The sequence below is a fragment of the Channa argus genome, chromosome 19 (genome assembly GCF_033026475.1).
Source record: "Channa argus isolate prfri chromosome 19, Channa argus male v1.0, whole genome shotgun sequence".
Lineage (NCBI taxonomy): Eukaryota > Metazoa > Chordata > Actinopteri > Anabantiformes > Channidae > Channa > Channa argus.
Genome location: NC_090215.1, coordinates 15537004 through 15556791, shown reverse-complemented (window position 1 = coordinate 15556791; position 19788 = coordinate 15537004). Strand labels below are relative to the sequence as shown.

Genomic DNA, 19788 nt, shown 5'->3' with positions numbered 1-19788 from the left:
AGAAGAAAGCCAGCTCAGAGGTTAAATAACAGAAGAAGAATGCTAAGTGCTGGCCTGACAATCTCTCTGCCATTCATCTTCTACGCAAGTTGGCAGATCACACTCTGCCCTTCCTCTTTAGATCAACTGATTTTTTTTCTCTCCCTCTCAGGCTGTGTTCTCCTCTGTTTTCTCTTTCTCTGTCTCTCTTGCTCAATTGCTCTCACACCCCTAAACACAAACATTCCTTCTGTGGGTAAAAGCAATTTACGTGGTGGAAGACAAAAACAGGGCATAGAATGGAAAGTAAGTGGTTAAAAAAAAGAGAGAGAGAAAGAAACATCAGCTACGCACGATAACATGCTCCCTGTTCAAGTGTACATTCCATCGCTACTCGCTGTCAGAAGTAATTTGCTTGTCTAGACTGAACAAGTCGGTCAGTGCCTATCTTTTCTCTTCATGGTTCTGCAAGACTTTGCATACTTGCACTGGGACTTGGTGTTAAAGCAGGTTATCTCTTTGCACCAATATTTACAAAGTTAAGTGCAGAATCATTTTTCATTCAACCAAGGCTTCACTGAACTCATTCATCATCCACATGACTTGCAACAATTTCCAGCCAATCATTATCTTAAAGTTCAGATTATTTTAAATTTTATTTAATTTAAACTAACCTAGAGTGAAAAAAAATATTTCAGCAACCACAATTCAGGATCCAGAATGACGAAGACCAAGATGCAGGCTGTGCATGAACTTCCTTGAAGTTACGTCGTCTTCCTCCTCCCCTCTACATAAGTCACACAAATACCTCGAGCATCTGCAAGACATTTAACTGAGCCAACTCCATCTTAACAAATTGCACGCCAGCCCAAAGACTTTTGCCTTGCAAGAGAGTGGAGCTAAGCACGCACATGGCTCTTCCAGGGGGCCCCAGCACCATCCAGCCTCAGCAATTCCCCCGTTTTTCTTCCCTTCCCCACCTTCCTTCCTCCCTGTATCCTAGTGTGTATCAGGGATTGAAGGTTATTTCACGAGGCCTCTGTGGAGCACCAATCTATCTCCTACATTTGTTGAATTTCTCCAGATTGGGATAAGCTGGGGAGCAGAACAAAGCGCTATGCGTTGGCCCTCTCCCCTCACTCCAGCACCCTCTCTACCCCATACCTCAACCCTCCAGCCTCCTCTCCCTCACCCAGCTGAGGAGAGATTTACGTAGCAGTTTAGTGGCTGAAACGCTGTGCTGCACCTCTCTACCCTTCTCTCTCTTTATCTCTCACATATGTCTGTCTCCTCTCTGAACAACCGTACCTCTCAGAGAACAGGGAGTTGATTTAAACCTCAGGTTAACACACTGGGACTTTGCTACATTTATTTTGCTTCAATTCCTCCTGTGTGATTTATTCTACTGAAATACGAGGCTGTGTTTGATCTATTTTGAGATCTTTATTTAGGAAGTGGAGCCACCAAAGACAGGAAAACATGCATTTTGTCCACAGTGTGTTTTTGAAAATCCAAACTTCAAATTCCTTTATCATATGGTAAACTATTCTGATTGATATGAGCCACTGCCACAGCTGTATCAGGCTAGTCTGTGACAGACTGAGCCTCTATAGCCTCGTGCTATGGCTCCCTCCTGTGCAGATGATACTAAAGCTGCGTGTGGCTGTGTGATAGAGACTGTGAGGCTAATACACTTGCATTGGAATGGCACAAAAGCTAGAAACTGTTTGGGGAACCAGTGCCACTTCTCAATCTTGAAACATGCCAAGAGGCCACGGCCACATTCATTTTAATGGCATTTTGTTAACAAAAATTACACTTTGAGGCAGAAACTCTTCTGTGCTTTATCTAAAAGAAGGTTATTCAAAAGTACTACTGCATGTGGTTAACAGACTGAGCCAGCTTGGAATTCTGGTGCTGCATTCAAGGAAGCTTTCACATCCAAGTCTAAAAGGTAAACTGCCAAAAAGTAAGTCATTAATAAACAATTTTAATGCTGGAATCTACCTCTTGGAAAATCTTTCAGAAAAAGATTGAGTTCATAATTGGAAACAAAATGTCTCAGGCCTCTGCAACCTAATTGTTATACGGTGTTAAAGAATGGAAAACTGAAAACCCACTCAAAAACACATATTGTATTCATTAGACCACGCTGTGTTTTTAACAGTCAAAACAACCAGACCTGTGCTCTAATATATTTTACAATTAAATGGTATTTCCTCCTGTGTTTCCTCCATTTTCCACCAAACATATACAGACATTAGACAAAGTCTGTGCAGGCCTCTAGAGGTACATGGCCATTATTTAGGCTAATGGAGGAAACTGTGTGTCACAGAACAAAGACAAAGCCCCGTGTCACAGCAATCAGACAAATGGCTGCTGGGCTCTGCAGGGCCAGACAGAGGTTGATGTTTCTGAACCAATTAGGTCTTTTGAGTCCAACAACATCTGTAAAGTCTCTGATTCGCTTTATTTTCCACTCTCTGTGCTCTTTGCATTGCTGTCACCTTACCCTCACTTTCACCCTCTCTCTCTCTCTCATTTTTGCACATCTTCCTAATTCTTTCAGTTAATCCCACTCTAGGCCTTTCTCTGTTTCTTTGCCTCTCTCATTATTCAAAGCGCATCCTCTCGATCTCTCCCCTTTCCCTTCTCACAACATCCCAAAACAAGGACAAAGTTGTAATCCATTTACTGCATCCCTGTCAACAGATTCCATCCAAATAATCCTAAAAGACTTACAAACAGGCCTAGGTACTATCAAGGGAAAGGAAGGAAAGAAGAGGCAGAATACACAAGGGGAGGCAAGTAAGAGCCATGGAGAACGAGAGAGGAGAGCTTACAAGGGGAGTGAACGAGGCGAAGGGAACTTGTGTCACAGTGATTTGAGTCTTTGTCACGCAGGTGGCGCCCAGGGGTTCCCTCAGCCTGGGCAGAGAGACAAACTGGGGCCCATGTAAAACTTAAAGAGGATTAACCCTGCCGGAGCGCTTTTATGAGACCTGAAAGTGCGGGGCACCGGAGAGCCCCACTGATTGAGCCGCGCTCGAGTTGGCTCCCAATGGTTCGCCGGCCCAGTGGACCAGCAGCGCTGCTGCAGCCCCGTGGCCTACAGCTGCCTGCTCACACTGAGCCACATCAAAGCAGCCTGCCTGGGAGAACCCTGAGATGGGAGGAAGGGGGGGGGGGGGGGTGGGAGCGGGTGGGCATGAGGGAGGTGGAGAGTGTGAGCGAAGGAGAGTTGGGAGGAGGAGGATGCCTGGATGGAGGAATCCCTTATCTCTTCCTGAGAGGATGCTGCTCTGTGGTGCGAGATTGTCTGGAGCTGCCACCTGTCCCAGGCATCTTTGAAGGCAACACTAAAGCCTGTGATGGGCCTGACCTCCTTGAGCTCCCATTCTTTTATGTCTCTCTTCATTTTCTGCTTTGTTACCCCCCCCTCCAGTCTCCCTTACTCTTGTCTCTTTTTCTTACCCTTTCTCTCTCTCTCTCTCTCTCACTTACACCCTCAGACTCAGCCCAGCCTCACTTCCTCCTTCCTTTTTCTCCAATGATATCTTCCATTTTACCAGAAACATTTTAATTATATTGTGTTCATCAGCCTCCTCTTCATGTCGAACAACTTGCAAGCATCCAGAGACAAGAGCAAGATAGTTGCTGGCTGAAGGGATAAGGGCGCTTATCTTTGCCACTATGTGAGAAGGATGCGAACACAAAAAGGAGCGATGAGATTTGGATAAACAGGAAACAAACATGTTTCCTGCATGAACTAACCGATTCACCCACAGCGCACAGAGGTGATTATCCTATTGGAGACTACAGGGTAAGTAAAGGCGGTGAAAAAAAGCTCAAGATATTACGGCTTTAGCCATCTATTCGAAGAGAAGCCCTGATGAGCATTTAGTCTTCTTGTTTTATAGTATAGAGTTTAATATTATTGTTGCCAACATGGCACTGGTGTTTGCAGCAAGATCCGGCAAATCTTGATTTTAAGCCTTCCCAACGTCAGCAATGTGCCATTGTTCCCACGTGCATCTGTGACTTGACTGATTAACCAATCTCATTTGAAAAGAAGTAAAACACACTGACAGATGCTGCTACAGCGATACCAAGAAATGCTGAGTTTTCTTCTTTGAACATCTTAAGTTGTCTGGAAATTCTTCTTAATTCTTCTTTAGCCGTTTCATTTTTAATCTCTTCATTGTTAATAAGAACTGCCATTATTCGGAGATATTCAGTTCACACGCATCAGCTCTGTGGTGAGAGCACCACATGACCTTAAGATGGTATGAAAGTTCATTCTCGTAGCACTTCAGACTCTGCTTAACCCCGTTAAATCATCAAGAGCTACAAAGAGGCACATGCATGTGAGAATATGGCCTGTCTTACACCATGAGATGCCTCTAATAAGCTGTATAAAAGGGGATGATCTGATTATCCCTGGTGTGCTGGACCAAGGGGCCACAGCAGAGCATAGGCCCATGTTTTTCTTTCTTGATGAAAGGAGGTGGATGGAAGGGATCCCTCTCAATTGCCTGCGGTGTGCCCCAGGCTTCTCTGTGCCGGCACACCACTGGGGGACTACACCGTGCCACCACACTCAAAAAGCCAATATTGAAACAATCACAAAGACAAACACTTACCCTTGAAACAGGCACGTGTCTTCTTACCCCAGGCTCTCCTCTGTACTCCCCAGTTCTTTGGGGGAGGGCGTTTGAACCTGTATCCAAGCCAGTACTTTCACATTTAAAGCAACAAGAGGCCTGAAAGTTTGTTCTCCGAGTTTCAAAGGGAGCCGTTTGTAACTTTTTGCCTCCAAAGAGTACACACACTTGTAATTGTTCTTTCTTGGCCTATTTGCTGCTCTTACTCTTTCGAGAGGTATATACAATGAATGACTAAGAACTGTAATTAACTGTAGAAAGTGCGGGGCCATTGTTGTGCAGATCACGTTCAGTTTGGTGACAGCTAGCTCATTCAGTTCAGTGGTCAGCTGCATTTTGATATTGAGGTAGACAGACTGACGCCGGTGCAGCGGCTGGCGTGCTACGGCTCAGTGGACCTGGGATCAGCTTGACACAGCAGTTTAGAGTTTAACCCCTCCGACTGGACACTGACTACCACACCATAAAAGCCCACGACAGGTTTTACACAACAACGCAGTGTTCCCACTGGCTTTTCCAGAGCAGAGGGCCAGCGTGATCCAGGTAGCCGTCCCCTTTGAATAGGCTCACAGCCTTACTGTGATACATGTGAAGGAATTTCTTCAACCAATAGATTCATACCTCCTCTGCCTCTAGCTTAGCAGGCTTGGTTTCTGAGATCAGTCGAGGACAGCGAGGCTTTAGTGCGGGGATTACGCCCTGGCAACAAGATCTGGGCTAGATTTTTTGAAGGAGCTAACCCAAAGTCTATTGGACTGATAGGCAGCCATCGCAATCTGGAGATGCACTTTGTCTGCTCTGCTCCCATCAGTGACCTACTGTACCACAGATCCAACGCAGTCAAAAACTTATGTCTCTCCGGTGCCAAAATACTTGCCATCGTGTCTAAAGCTTGGCAAATTTACATTGCTCTAGTTGGATTCTTGGGTGTTTCTGTGCAGTTTAACATTTGCAAGAAGGCCATTAAAAAGGATGTGATTTAATTCCCTCCACGGATGTGTTTACTTTGTCGAGAGTTTTGAAAAGATACCCTTTAAAGAAGGCGATCCCCTCAAAGGAGGTCAGTGGTCCTACTGTTGCTGTAGGACCACTGACCAGCTAATCAGTGAACAATGTAAACAGTTGGCGACGCCATGCAGCCCATTCACACTTCTACACAATTAAGATCTTAAAAAAAAGACTTCTCCCTCATTAATCCCCATCTCAATCCTTTCTTCTTATCCCACAGCAAAGCCCCATGTATTAGTGTTGTGGTAAGAAGGATATGGACTCTTATCCAGTGTTTGCCCAAGAAAAGCGGCTAAGGCTCAGGCATCACCACGATTAGCTAATGCTAACAATAGGAGCCATGTTTCCTTAGTGCCTCCTCTTTTCTGCACTGAAGTGGGTGTAAAAAAAAAAAGAAAAAAGAGAGTAAACACAGTCTTAGGCCACGGACATAAGAGAAGTGGGAGATCACAAGTCTGGGTGAATAGCAGAGATTTACCCAGAGCGCAGACCCCTGAAGATAAACCCCTCTTTCTGTCTTCTCATTGTTCAACTCCCACGCCTCCCAGAGCTTCGCCACGACGTCAACGACCCAGCGACCAGGTGTGGGGAGGCTGCAGGTGCCATCTCATTTAGGCCCATTAAGCAGTGACATCCACCAGCACTAAGAGTAATCGGATTTACCTGGCTGTGTGCTGCGTGGCGTGGCTTGCTATGCAAGCACAGCACAAAGGCTTAGGGCCCCCTCTCCATCACAAACACACACACACCTGGGATGAATTTAGGAGGTGACAAAGCCCTCATAGAGAGGGGCTGCTACTGGTGCAGTAAGAGCTCTGTGTGTGTTTGTGTGTGTGTCTTTACACCTTGCACGACAGCCACTACAAGCCTCTTGTTCAAAGCAGCTCAGGGAGGGAGGGACGGAGGGAGGGGAAGCGTTTTAGGGGAACCCTTTCGTTGTGCTGACCCTCAGACCGCTGGAGCTCATGGGGATTGAGCTCTAGTACTGGGTTCAATCAGACAGAATGGGACCGCTGCCTTCAGGGACACCCCATGTCCTCAACACCTGAGGCCAGGAGGAGGTGTTTTACACAGCAATGCTCTCATCTTGGATCATAGGTCTTCCGGAGGAGAGCCACGGAAGATCAATAAAAAACATAGAAGCCATTTGGACCTTATGATATTAAGTCAAGAATATAAAGAAAAAACCTCATCAGTTTTTAATATTTTGTATAATTCTGACATATATGTACACAGACATTTGGGCTGCAGTTACAGTTTAATAAATTCCTTTGGCTATAAAATACAAATTGTTACTCGGTTTCTCAGAGTCATAAGATTCAGTCCAAAATGATATCAGAAAGCAAAAAATCATACTAAAAGAACCTGTAAATTAAAGTCAGTGGTTTAATTGTTGGAGGATAGTTTGCCATTTAAAGAATTTTATGATACACAGTGGAAGAAGCCGGGCAGAAGGAGAGTAAAATCTATGTGCATCATGCCGACAATTTCCCAGCAAGCATCACTGTGCTCTGCTCTGCTCTGCTTCGTTTGATTGCAGCCTTCCAGCCTCTTCAATCCCAGAGCACAAAGAAAGCCTCTTGAAGCTCTGCGGCCCTTTTGACATTTTCCTGCTGCTTTTGAACTCTCCATTTCAGACTGTGACTTTTCCACATGACCCTAAGTCTCAGAGTGACCCCTCCCCACTCCTACCCCAAGGCTTTAGTGGTCTGGAACCACCAGAGCTCCTTCACACGTACCCACACATACATACACGAAATGAGAAGTGGCAGTGTTGCTGAGTTAGGTCAGGATCTAATGGGCAGTAATGTTCTGGCCTCGAGGGTCCTGTCCACAGCACCATTACCTAGTTTTAAGTAACCTTTCCCTTAAAGAGGCACCTTGGTGACTCCTAAGCACCCAAGCAAAAGGGAGTTGAATAAAGAGAGTTACAGTATAAGGTTGGGGTCCACTGGACTTTTCATTACTGCCACTGGATTAAAATCACTCTGTCCAACTCTGTCTGCCCCAATTCAGAGTCAATTGAACCAAACTAAACAAGCCATCACATCAAATCCTTGTCTGTGGGCTAGTCCTGGCTACAGTGGCTGCCGAATTAACCTCCCAATCAACCTTTTACTCCCCAATCATCTATCTCCTGTTCTCTTTCCACATACACACACAGCTTCACTTTCATCTAACAACTACTGTCTATCTCACCTTTTTTTTTTTTAAAATTATCACTAACTTACTCAAGCCACAGTTCTCCCTTCACCTCAATCTCTCAAGCTTCATCTCCATTAGTCTCTTTTTCTCACTCTCTCACTGCCTTTCTCTCACATCGTCTCTGAGTCCCAGAGAGAGAGAGAGAGAGAGAGAGAAGCAGACTAGGGGGGGGGGTGAGGTTTGACTCGGCACTGCTTTGGGGCTTTGAAGTGTGTGTTGATGAGAGAAAGTGGAGTACTATGTTCAGACAGGCCCCTAATGAGGGAATTAAGAAGCTACGCTGGCCGTTCCCCATACTAACTTCCCAGGCACAAAACAAGACAAGTGTGCGTGCATGTGTTCACAAGTGTGTGTGTGTGTGTGTGTGTAGAGGCGGGGAGTGAGTGCAAGAGAGGCTAATCTGTCAGATTTAATCAAGCATCTGGCAGTCCTGCCTCTCACCTACAGTGGAGACAAACTTGGCTCCACTGTTTTGTGAGCTACAATCATGTCCTTGAGTTGTGCAGTATCTTAACTTTTAAAATATCTACAAGTTTTCCACTTTAAAAAGGGGTAACTTTTCTGTTGCAAGAGGACTTACAGTAGTGTGAATCTAGGTAGCCATTGCGGGGGTCCATGGTGAACAGAGTGCCCCGGTATGGCAGAGCGTGGTCAGCCAGGTGGGGCATGGAACCGTGCAGCTCCTTCTTGAGCAGGGAGGGGCGTTCGTCTGTGGAGGTGGAGGGCTCTTCATTTACACTCCTGTCGTGCGCACCGGGGGTTGGGGCCTGGGAGCTGATAGCATTGCGCCTCTCACGGTGGTAAGGTGTTCCCGAACTCTCATCCTCTGCAAGAATGAACAGAATTAGAGGAGGTGAATCTTATGTTTTAGGCTTTGATATCTGCTTATAATGAAGCTTAAGCTTCTCCAAAGTGAAAGTTGGGAGCAAGTATGAGAATCTCATTCCCGCTTGGTCTCTGTCTTAAACACACAAACAGACACACACACAGAAGAAGAACAGAGGGAATGGGTAGAAGGAGGAGCAGGAGATCAACTTTGTGCACCTGAAACCTACTGGGCATTATGGATGTAAATGTGCCAGGTTTTGCATTGCACAGCTCCAGCTGTGGGAGTTTAGAGGCGGACAGCTTTGAGCAAATGAAAACCATGGATGAAAAAAATTCCAACCTCTTAATTTTACTCACCAAACATCTGTTTCTTGAAGATTCTTCTTTTTTATTAAGACAGGGAAGTCGCAACATGGGCTCCCAGAGAGCACTCTACGTTTTCCATTAATCAGTGTCTTTCTGTTGTCAAACTAAATATTTATCTCTCTGAGGGCAAAATTAGGTAAGGGAGAGAGTGAGAGTTCATAAAGCTTTCTAGCATGCAGGATAAAGGGGATAATTGTGGAGATGAGTTCAAGGGATGAAGTCCACCAGAAAGACATGACCCTTGCCCTTTTGCCTGACCTCTGAACTGAAATGTTTAAGGGCCAGCTAGGCTCCCAATCCAATATTAATCTTTTCTCTAGCACAATACCATGCAGACTTTCATCTCATTTTGTTTTGAGCACAACAGAGTCAAAATTCAAGATATCTATCTATCTATCTATCTCTTTATATCTATATATATTTTTTCAATTTAATCTTTAAAATAAAACATAAAATAAAGTTGGATCTTTATTTAATACTTTGAGTGTATTATAGTTTGTCATTGCTGAAAATTTCTGTTCATCTGCAATTAAACCATTGCATATAATGTTTTATAAAAGTTATAATTCATGAAATACACATTTCTCACACTGACTGTTTTTCATGCATCTGCGGACTGATTTAGAATATTTTGATTTTATGGTGCTTTTTTTTTAGAGCACAAACGTACACTCTAAGTTGATTCTTGGCAGTTTCTTGTTGAAGTATTGTTTTAAATTAAGGACAAATGGATGTGTCAGCACATGCTGATAAAGGCCAGATACATGGCACATTATAGTGTCAAAAAGTCTATTCGGGCCCTGTTTCCTTCATGAGCTGCTGGTGTGAATGGCTCTGGTTGCGAGCAATTGTGATTTCATCACTGAGAGGGCCAGTCGTCAGCACATCCCAGTGCTCTCTCTTGCATTAATGTCGCACACTGGGAAGCTGGCAAAATGCCGCTGAGCTGGCGCCAGAGGTTCTGTAGCATTAGCAGTGCGAGGCTCCCCCACTATGTGCTGCAACCTAACAGCATCCAACTGCTAATTAAGAACAGAGGAGAGGGGCCAGATTAAAGAGTACTACCTTAAGCACTGAAGAGGACCGCCATAATGCTGCAGCACTTCATGGGAGAAAGAAAGCGATCAGAAAGGGGGCGGTTAAGAGAGAGAAACAGAAAGAGAGGATGAGCTTGAGAGAGGAAAAGAGAAAGCAGGAGGACCAACCCACGGGTCCTGTTTTTATTCTCCTCACTCTCCCACATCCATTACCTGCATTCAGGCCAGCTGTGCCCCAGTGCAGCACTGGCGGCAGAATCAGGGATTTTTAACGCGGAACTGACTGCCGGAGAGGCAAGCCGCACTCATCCGCAGGAAATGACAGTGTCAGTTATGATATAAGTATTTAATCCTATACTGCACAGCCAGTGATCTTATTAAGGGAATAATGGCACTTATACGGTTAAAGCTGGATTAATAGGTCTGCTCTTGCAAAGCGCAATATTAACATAAAGGGATTTCAGAATTGGGTTCATCTCCTGACATGGACCGAAAGAAGTCAAGGCTGTAAACTACGCTGGGAGCAAGCACCGCTAAGCGTAGAGCATGTAGCTCTGTGCAGCGCGGACTTCTCTCATCTCTTTCATGTCCACAAAATCTAGCATTATATCTGGGAAAGTAAAAACACTCATATACATATTTATGAGCGTTAAATTTCTTACTTTCATACAGATATTTAATGTTTTATAAATAAATCCACCACTAGGGCCTTCGATCATATCGCAGTTAGGAGGCCGCCAGACACTTAAACTAGCCTGAAACACATTCTGTCAAACTTATGAAAAACAACTAGGAAGATACAACAGTTTAATTTAAAAAAACAAATATACTGTACATTGCTTATTTGTCACTATTTTAATTTGTATTGTTCCCCCTCTGTCCCCATCTTTCTTTTTTCACCTCCTCCAGTGACCCCCACTGCTATTCATATGTTTTTCTCCTCCAAGGGAGGTCAAGCGACTAATAGTTCAATCACAGCAGTGTCACAGTCCCACCAACCCCCTTTGGTCACCATGGCAAGCTCACAGGGGGGTTCATCATTCTACCATATACTACCTTAAGGGGCTTTATTACTTCAGTTCATAGCACCTTAAATACTTAAACAAACACTGAGCAGTACAAGGGTCAATTGACTCCTCCGCCTGGTGGAAGAGGACCAGAGGTCTAAAGTAAAGATTTTCTTCTGTGCTGCTTCTACCTGCTGCTGGAAACTTTTTGTATCCTTATAACCTGTCAAGTAGCTGTCAAAACTGAGCTAATGAAGACAAAGCCGACTCAGGTAAACAACAAGTTACTTTGAAAAGTTCAACCCTGCAACAGTTCTCTAACTCTGACCATCCGCCCAACAGACCCTTCCCTTTTTCCCTCCCTCATTTTTCATTCCTCTTTTATTTCCCTCTCTTTTCCCATGGTTGCCACATCCAGTCCTCTACCAGTTTGCAGGTCTATTCAGCCCAACACAAAAGCAGCAGGCCTGTCCTCTGTGGACCAGAGGAAAGCATGCCTCTGAAAAAAAAAAAAAAACACAGAAAAAAGAACTATCCCTCTCTCTCTCTCTCTCTCTATGGTGATTGAATTTCTTAACATCTTTTCAAAAAGCGCTTAAATGCCTGGAGGCGAGAGGAAGAAACAAGCTAATGGTGGATGGGGAGCACTGAACAAATTTCAGAACCCTTTCCTGCTCGCATTTGAGGTTGAAAGCGAGCTCCTGCCTTTCAAGTTTCAAAGTCCTTCCTCCCGCAGTGTCACTGAAGGATTTGAAAAGAAGGTAATTGTGCTCACTGCCGTCCTGATCAGAGCACACGCCCCAGCTCTAGTATTTCAGGAGCTTTCTCTGCCACTATAATAGTACCTGGTGCTCCATTCCTGCATTCTTCCTCCCTTACGACTCTTTCTCCTCTCTCCCTCTCTACAAATGCACTCTCTCTCGCTCTCCCCCACTTGCTTTCTATCCGTCTTTCACCCCCAGCAAGCCACTCATTAAATCCTAAAGCCCAGGTTTCTTCCCTTTTTTCCCCTTGTCTGGGGTCTCTATTGTAAAGATCTGGTACGAATACCTTCAGAGAAAACCCTATGCATGGCCTTCAATACGGCGATATAAAAAGAGTGTGGATGCAATGACAAAATGAAATTTTAAAAGAGATAATGAGATATGGAGTGGGGCCAGTTCCTCTGAGAGTTGGGCTCTGGGACAATTGGGGCTAAAGTTAAGGGTGCCCAGCCAATTCAAAGAAGTAAAGAGAGAAACAAAACCCTTGGTTTGTTGTGTTTTAAGGTATTTTCTGGAGGCAGAGGTTAAGAACAAGGATTTGTTGTTTCTCCACATGCCAATCTGTCCTTTCTCAACATCGCATTCCCCTCCAGCCTGAACTCCGTCAGATAGAGTCTCTAAAGCTGGGGCATGTATGTTTCATAGGTTCACAAAGGGACATTGAACATTGCCACTCTCCCCCCTGTTATCGCCTTTCCTAAAAGCCGAAAACATCAGAGGGGGTGTTGTTGTACCTCTGAGCCAAAGCCAGACATATGCAGTGTTCCACCTTCGAACTTCTCAAAGCACTGTTGTCAGTGACACAAACAGGCTTTGGCTGGGGAGCACATGGAGAGCGAACAAGGAGGAGAGGAGTAGAGGATATACAGTGAAATCACAAAACACTTCTTCAAAGCTCCTCTCCTCCTCTGCAATAATCTCTTGCTCCTTTTTTTCTTTCTGGTGCAAATCAACTCCCGGGAAAGACTCGAGACTCCCCAATTAACAATAAGAGGGGGAAGAAAAATTCCAGCAGCTGGCTAGAGTTTAATAAGAGCACCTCTCCAAGCAGCTTAGGCTTATGTACCTGATTCACCGGCCCTGGCATTGGCGCTATAGACAGAGGGAATCATTCACAATTAGTGCCGACTGAAAGACGAGGGAGACTGGAGACCGCTCAAACTCCACCAAACCCAACATAACAGCGTAAGGGATTACTGCAATTGTGTGAGGTATTTTTCTGATCAACTCCTTGGCTTTAGTGCCACAAGAGGCTCGGTGCCTCCCCCCCCCACCAAAAAAAAAAAAAAAGAGAGTTTAGGTGTGTATTATGTGAAGGTAACTGAGTCCTAACAGGCCTTCCTGTATCTGCCCAAGATTCGAGAAACTACATGACAAACAGATCATCTACATGTCAAAAGGAAGAATCAAGTCATTACCTTGATATCTGTGGGCCTGCCAAATTATCTGAGCTCTGTAGAGCTTCAACAAACAAAGTTCACCCACTCTAACTTTGCTCACATGTTTGATTCCGTCTCCACAGAGCGAATACGCAGTGGTACATAATTTAACCATCAGCGAATGACTGATGTTTGGATGAATTGCAGAGAGAGGCACGGGCAGGTCAGGATGTTCCCTCTCCTGGTTAGCAGTCTATTGTCAGCTGCTGATTTCCCAAACAGCGCCCGCAAATGCTCTCTTCAATATTCATCTAGGCAAATTCGACGACTCCCACATCTCAATTTGGCTCCCGACAACCCACGCCCCAACCCCCAGCTCCACGGCCCAGCCTGTTCTCTCTGCCGCCGGGGGTCTGCTGGGACACCCCCAGAGCTCAGCATCTCGCAGTCCCAGCCTCAAGGCCCCGGGGCTGGGGAGGGGCAAATCAAAGCCTGCTTGGCTCCTTCCTTCTTTCCTGCACTCACCTCAAATCAGCCTCACAGCAGGGGTATGTCGTGCCAAGCCTCCGCTTCCCCCTAGCTACCCCCTCATTCACCCATTAGGGGCACAGGCCCACCATAGAGCGGACCGAATCCCCACTACCATTTCATCAGGGCCACATTGTGAGGGAGCAATGAGCATCGCAGTGAGAGAGCTGAAAGCCCTGACTGCAAAATGCACACTGATGCATTTTTGACCATGGATAGTTATGGCTTTTAAGGTTTTCACTCAGAGGGCACCTTGGCCTGCATTCTTTGAGGAATCAAACACCAAGAGATGCATTTGATCAGAGCTTCAAAGCAAAAATGCCATTTAGTGCTCTGATTGGCTTATACACTGCATTAGCATTGCTGCAGATAGTCACAAGCCAGCTATGAGCCGCCATAACCTGTTAGTTACTTACACTGTCCTCTTTAACAATATGAATTTATTGTGTGCTACAGCAGATGAGGGCAACATTGTGTTCATTTGGGAAAGTGGGTCTTTTAGGGTAAATCTGGGCACACTGCCTAGCGGCCCAGAGTGGGCCAGCTTTCCACAGGGCCTCAGCATCGGAATCCCACTTCTGACCCAGAGTGATCCCGACCAAGTCTGTGGCAGTCAGATTAGGAGCAGCTCGCCAAGAGAAATGGATATCCAGCCAAGGCAAAGAAAGCACAGAGCCAATGGTTAGGATAAAATGTAAAAAAAAGTAATACAGTCATTTCAAGCACATCAATTACAATCCAACATACCACTGTGAATGTTTCCCACCTTTCAGTATAGAATAATATCATAAAACTCTTTTAGTTTAACTGCTAGAAGCTCAAGCTTTATGACCGTATTGCTTATTTTTCCCTTTTTTGGTTTGTGTAAAAATGCACCTTCACAGATTCCTGTCACTGTGTTTAAGTGCATAAGAGTACACTGCAATGAGGCATGGAGGCCCCCATTAAGATAGTTAGGCAGCACTCACTAGGAGCTGGATAATTAGACACTTCAAAAGGCACCTGCCCGCCATCCCAGAGGGGGCAGGGATCCCCGCCCTGTTTAAAAGCATGTTAACTCCTATCTGAGGCTAGCAGGCTAATTTAACTTTTGACATTTGATATCTGAGGAATGAGAGGGATCAGCCATTTAGCTGGAACAGGATTACCCCCCTGCACACCCACAACAGCCCTCCTTCTTCCTCTCTCCTCTCGCTCCCCTTCAACCCCAAAACCCCCTCTCCCAGTCAGGCCGGATTCATTAATTTTCCTGCCGCTAAGCACTTTATCAATGACTGGTGAATGTCTGAGTCCAGAGTGGACTCTCGCTCCCTCTCACTTCTGTGCTGATTAGCCTTGCGGATGTTCTGATCTGTCTGTCTAATTCACTGCCGGCTCGGTTGCTGCTGATCTGTACCTGCTTTGCAGCTCAGTAAACAGAGAGCCATGTTTGAAATTATTAAATCCACAATAAGCAGGCTAATTATGAAAATGTCTGAGTGTGGCAAATGTGTGCTTTGAATAACATTTCCAGGTTATGTTTGTAAAGGTCTCAATCCACATTAATGGCTAAAACTTCTATGTCATGCAGCATAAAACAGCACTGTGCGTCTTGTTAATTGATATGTTCATTTTTAGACCTTTCTGCTCTGTACACTATTTTTGAACATTTACAGGTGTCAGAAAGCTGGCGTGCAGTATGCAGATCTCTGTGTGTTAGTACGGGATTGTAGGCTACAATCAGTGGAAATGTTTTTTATTCACCGTATTCACGTTCGCCAGAACTTCAGCCAAATATATTCAAACATAGTCAGTAACCTTTGACATCACACAAGTAGAAAAGGTGCTGGGAGTTAATTTGCACCCATAACTCTACATTAGTCTCAGTTTAATGCCTTCTGCTGAATGTCTACATTACAGGTTGAATCAGGGGCTACACAGGAGTGTGACAGATCTGGGTTAAATGAACAGCACGCCTGGGCCTTTGATGCTGCAGCTGGTAATGCTTACAGTTTCTAACACGTCACATTCGGACATAAGGCCTTTTTACTGAAGAGCATGACAATCATAGTTCCAAATTACAAGCCAAATGCCGTGAAATAACACGACCCAACTGATTCCTTCAGTGTGTTTCCACAATGATGGGGTTGTTCTGCACACATATTTAGTCACCATTTTGTAACGAATTTCAAATCTTTTTGCCTTTGCAGCCTGACACATTAATCATTTAAAATACCATTGGCTCATTTTCCATAAAGACCTAAAAGGTGCCAATTCACCTCACAAAGAAACCTTTATACACTGATCAATCATCATTTGCCTTCCAACCTGCTATTATCAATGTGACTGACAGCTGGGCTATGGTTGCAACAAAAACCCAGACCTGACCTTCACCTGCCCCCAGCATGTGATATGAATGGGCGTTTCCACTTAATAAACAGGGTGTAATTCACCCCCCGCTCCCCTTAAACTACAGGTGAGACCTGGACCCCTTCATTACAGTGTCTGCAGCAGACAGGGAAAGCTCTGCAGATTAGAGGATCTGACATGTTGGCCAAACAGTCTGAACCACTGTCTGCTAAGAAGGGGCTGTAGGTGCGAGGCAATAGGGAAGAGGAAGATGCACCACACTTTGTGTGGGATTAGAAAAATACCTCTGTAATGCAAAGGACAACACATTACAGGGGGAAAGTTGAAGGTCTGGATGATATGTTGGACTAGTGACCAGAACCAGTCATATTACGTATATGTCACAGGTTAGACCATATCCAATATCCTCCAGTGCCACTTTGTCCCTGCATTCTCACCAATTTTATATTATAGAGAGTAACAGAGGGATGAGATACTTGAGGCATCTGACGGTTAAGCCCATTCATTTTATTTTGATGTCAGTAGGGGGGGGCCATCTGAGGCTTGGACAGACATGAAAAAAATAAAATGGTACAAAATGCTACCATAACATAAACAATGTAGAGACATGGAAATGCATTCAAATCCGTTCTCTTTACGGTTCTGGGTACATGTGTATTGAATTCAGCAATTATATTTGGACACTTTTTCCAGAATATTGAGACAAAGGAACATATTATCCAGGAGAACCAATTAAGTTTCTATGTTATGGCACATTTGCCCTAATGGATAAAACCGTTCTGAGATTGATCCATCTAGTGCAAATATACAAAAGTGAAAGTTGCTCCTTTAACATTCCTAACGTGGTGCACATTCCTCTGTCGGCACCCACATAAAGTAGCCTCCTACTTCATTTTCTTTTCTCTGATCTCTCCACCTCTCAGTTTTCCTCATCATATCCCCCCCTTCAACACTATCTGTCCATTTTCCCTCACTTCCTTTGCTCCTTCTGTCTCTCCCCTCCTGTTGCTCTCCCCTCTGGGTAATGAGCTCTCCTCATGTATGACCTCTCCTGTCACTCCCGCCAGTGGAATCCTTCTCTCCCCGCTCCACTCTCGCCTACTTCTCTAATCTCTGCATTGCTTTGCCATTAATCCTACATCCTGCTCATGGCCGCTGAAGCTCGGGTGACACGTTGCCTTCATAATCTGGTGCACTTAGTGGAATAAATCAGTGGGGTGGAAGAAAAGCACTGTTTAAAAATATTAAAATTAAAAATAAACTTGGCTGTTTACCGCTATTTTAAGATTTGCCTATAGCTTGTGATACACCACCCCCCCGATCCTTTACTCCTCCTCTTTTACCCGTTTCCATCGCTCCTCCTGTATCTCATTCTCACTTTTTTCCCACTAATGCCTTCATACTTACTTTTGGTTTCCAGCTTTCCCCTCTCACTCTCCTTGATCTTCTCCCAGTTCCCATGTATTTCCCAAATCTCCTCAATCTCCCTCCAACTCCCCCTTATCCCTTTCCCTCCCTCTCTCCATCCACTACCTACCTCCATCTATCCTTCTACCTTCCATTCAGAGCTGCAGCGGGACTGTTGGACTCACGCAGCCCCATGCTGAGCTGCTCCAGAGGCAAGCCAGAACAAAGAGCCCATTGAGCTGTGAGGAGACATAATGTGGGCCGCCCCTGACAGCACCAAAGATGAAGTCATGAGGTCGCCAAGTAATAATGACAGAGTGTACAGTCATCAATGAAAGTGACAGAAAATGAGAGATGTCTGCATTCATGCATGACTGAGAGTCTACAGTATGTAACACATGTGTACATATTTTAGAGCATGTGGATTGATAAAAAGCTTTTAAGGGCGTAATGAGATACTCCATGACACTCAAAAATGTGCTCAATCACTTTGTAAATACCATAGAGGAAAAACAAAACCTTCAGAGAATTGCACTTTTAGTTTTGGCTTTGCTCCAGCTGCATTGAAGAACACCCTTCCCACCCCCCCTCTTTCCTTATTGGAGTCTGTCTGGCGCAAAGTCTGACATGAGACACATCTCCCCGGGACTGTGGCTGCGAGGCCCACACTCCGAACATCATTAGACTCAGTGCAGCTCCAGGTGAGATCAGGCGGGGTAAGAGAGACTGAGAGAGGTGCGTTTGTTTGTGTCTCGGTGCACAAGCATGCACGTGAGAGATTCAGTTCAAGCATTAATCTCCGTGCCACTGAATGGCCATGGCCTATTAAAATACCTTTACAGGGCCACTTGCTTGTGAGCCTGAGGGAGAGAAAGGTGAAAGACAACTATGCAATTGATTAACATTAGAAGGACTTGCTCAAGTTCAAATTGCATGGTGCCTCCGCTGTAAGCTACAGACATTTGTTTCCCCGCAAGTAGAATGTTTCTTTCAAACCCTGTCTCAGCTACACATCTGAGTTCAATTCTCCGCATGCCCTCTCTCTGAAAATCAATTCCTCCTCTTCTCCTCTGCTCTTTTCCTCCAGCTCTGTGAACAGACCAGGGTGAGGGGATTACACTGTCCCACCCCAGATCCAAGAAACTGACTTATCAGCTGACACCCCCCTGCTATCCAGAAGGAAGACGTAGAAAAACCGGCCAAGTTGCTCCGGCACGGATGTGTTTTTGGCTCTGTCTGCCAATCGTGGCAACTCTTTTCACACTTAAAACCTGAGCTATTTACGAGAGCCCTGGGAGAGTGCGTGCGCAGCACCGGAGGGTGGGAAGAACGGAGGGGAGAGAGCTGCTGCTTCTCAACCTCTGCTTCTAATCAATCACCAGAAATCACTGCCATGGTTTATGGCCTTTGATCCTAGCTCCTCTTTCGCACTGCGAGGGAGAGAGTTGGGCAGCAAAAGGGAGGGGAAGCAGAGAGAACGATGAGAGTCAAGGCCCAGGGGGTGTGGAGGTCAGGGGATAGAGATTAGGGTATAGGGCCTTTTGCACTCTCGAACGTGAAAGCATGTCTTGATTTAATCCAGTGAGTTTGGAGCAAAGCGGGTTGATACATTCAGGCGGCTTTTAGATAAAAAAATAAAACCAAAAAAAAAACATATGAACCAAAACAGAAATTACATTAAGACATTTTTGCAGTTTTTATGTGATTTCAAGCAAACTATGTTTATGTGTTGGGTCTTTAAAACAAAGTGCCAAAAAAATCTTTTATTGAAATTTTACCAAAATAAAAATTGAAACTGAATAAATGCCATAGTGCTTTCAGTGGGTTTTTTTGTTTCACAAGGATCAGTTCTCTTGTAGCCATCCATCTCCATGCACAGTTATTTTCTATAAACTCCACCTCTGGTGGCAAGGCCACTAGTTGCTCCTTCATCCTCTGAGTCCTACCGAACAAGAACCCAACTGTGGTAAGGGGGCGTGAGTGAGCAAACAAAACAGACAGGACACGGAAAAGAACACACCACAATAAATCCTCCTGGCAGGGTCAGGAACTTTCCTGCTTTGTTCGTCCTGGCAGGAGGGAGGCCACTCATGCTTACCAACAAATGGAAAGAGTGGTAGAATAGTCAACTACTGTTTCCCCAATTTATGGGCTTATGAGTTTATGGGGCTTTTGGTCACCCCTGCGCCTCCCTCTCAGAGTGAGATCGAGATTCTGCATGGCCACAATGCTGCTGCAATGCAGCAGGGCCAGGCTGGTTGATGTAC

General features: G+C 45.1%; 1 protein-coding gene across 1 annotated transcript in view; it reads right to left on the bottom strand.

Moving 5' to 3' along the window:
* gli3 (GLI family zinc finger 3) overlaps window positions 1–19788 on the bottom strand; it is an 86568-nt gene that overhangs the window by 45360 nt on the left and 21420 nt on the right. Inside the window, exon 3 of the mRNA XM_067485853.1 lies at window positions 8437–8682. Within this exon, the coding sequence (XP_067341954.1) occupies window positions 8437–8682 (246 nt within the window). The remainder of the gene's footprint in view (window positions 1–8436; window positions 8683–19788) is intronic.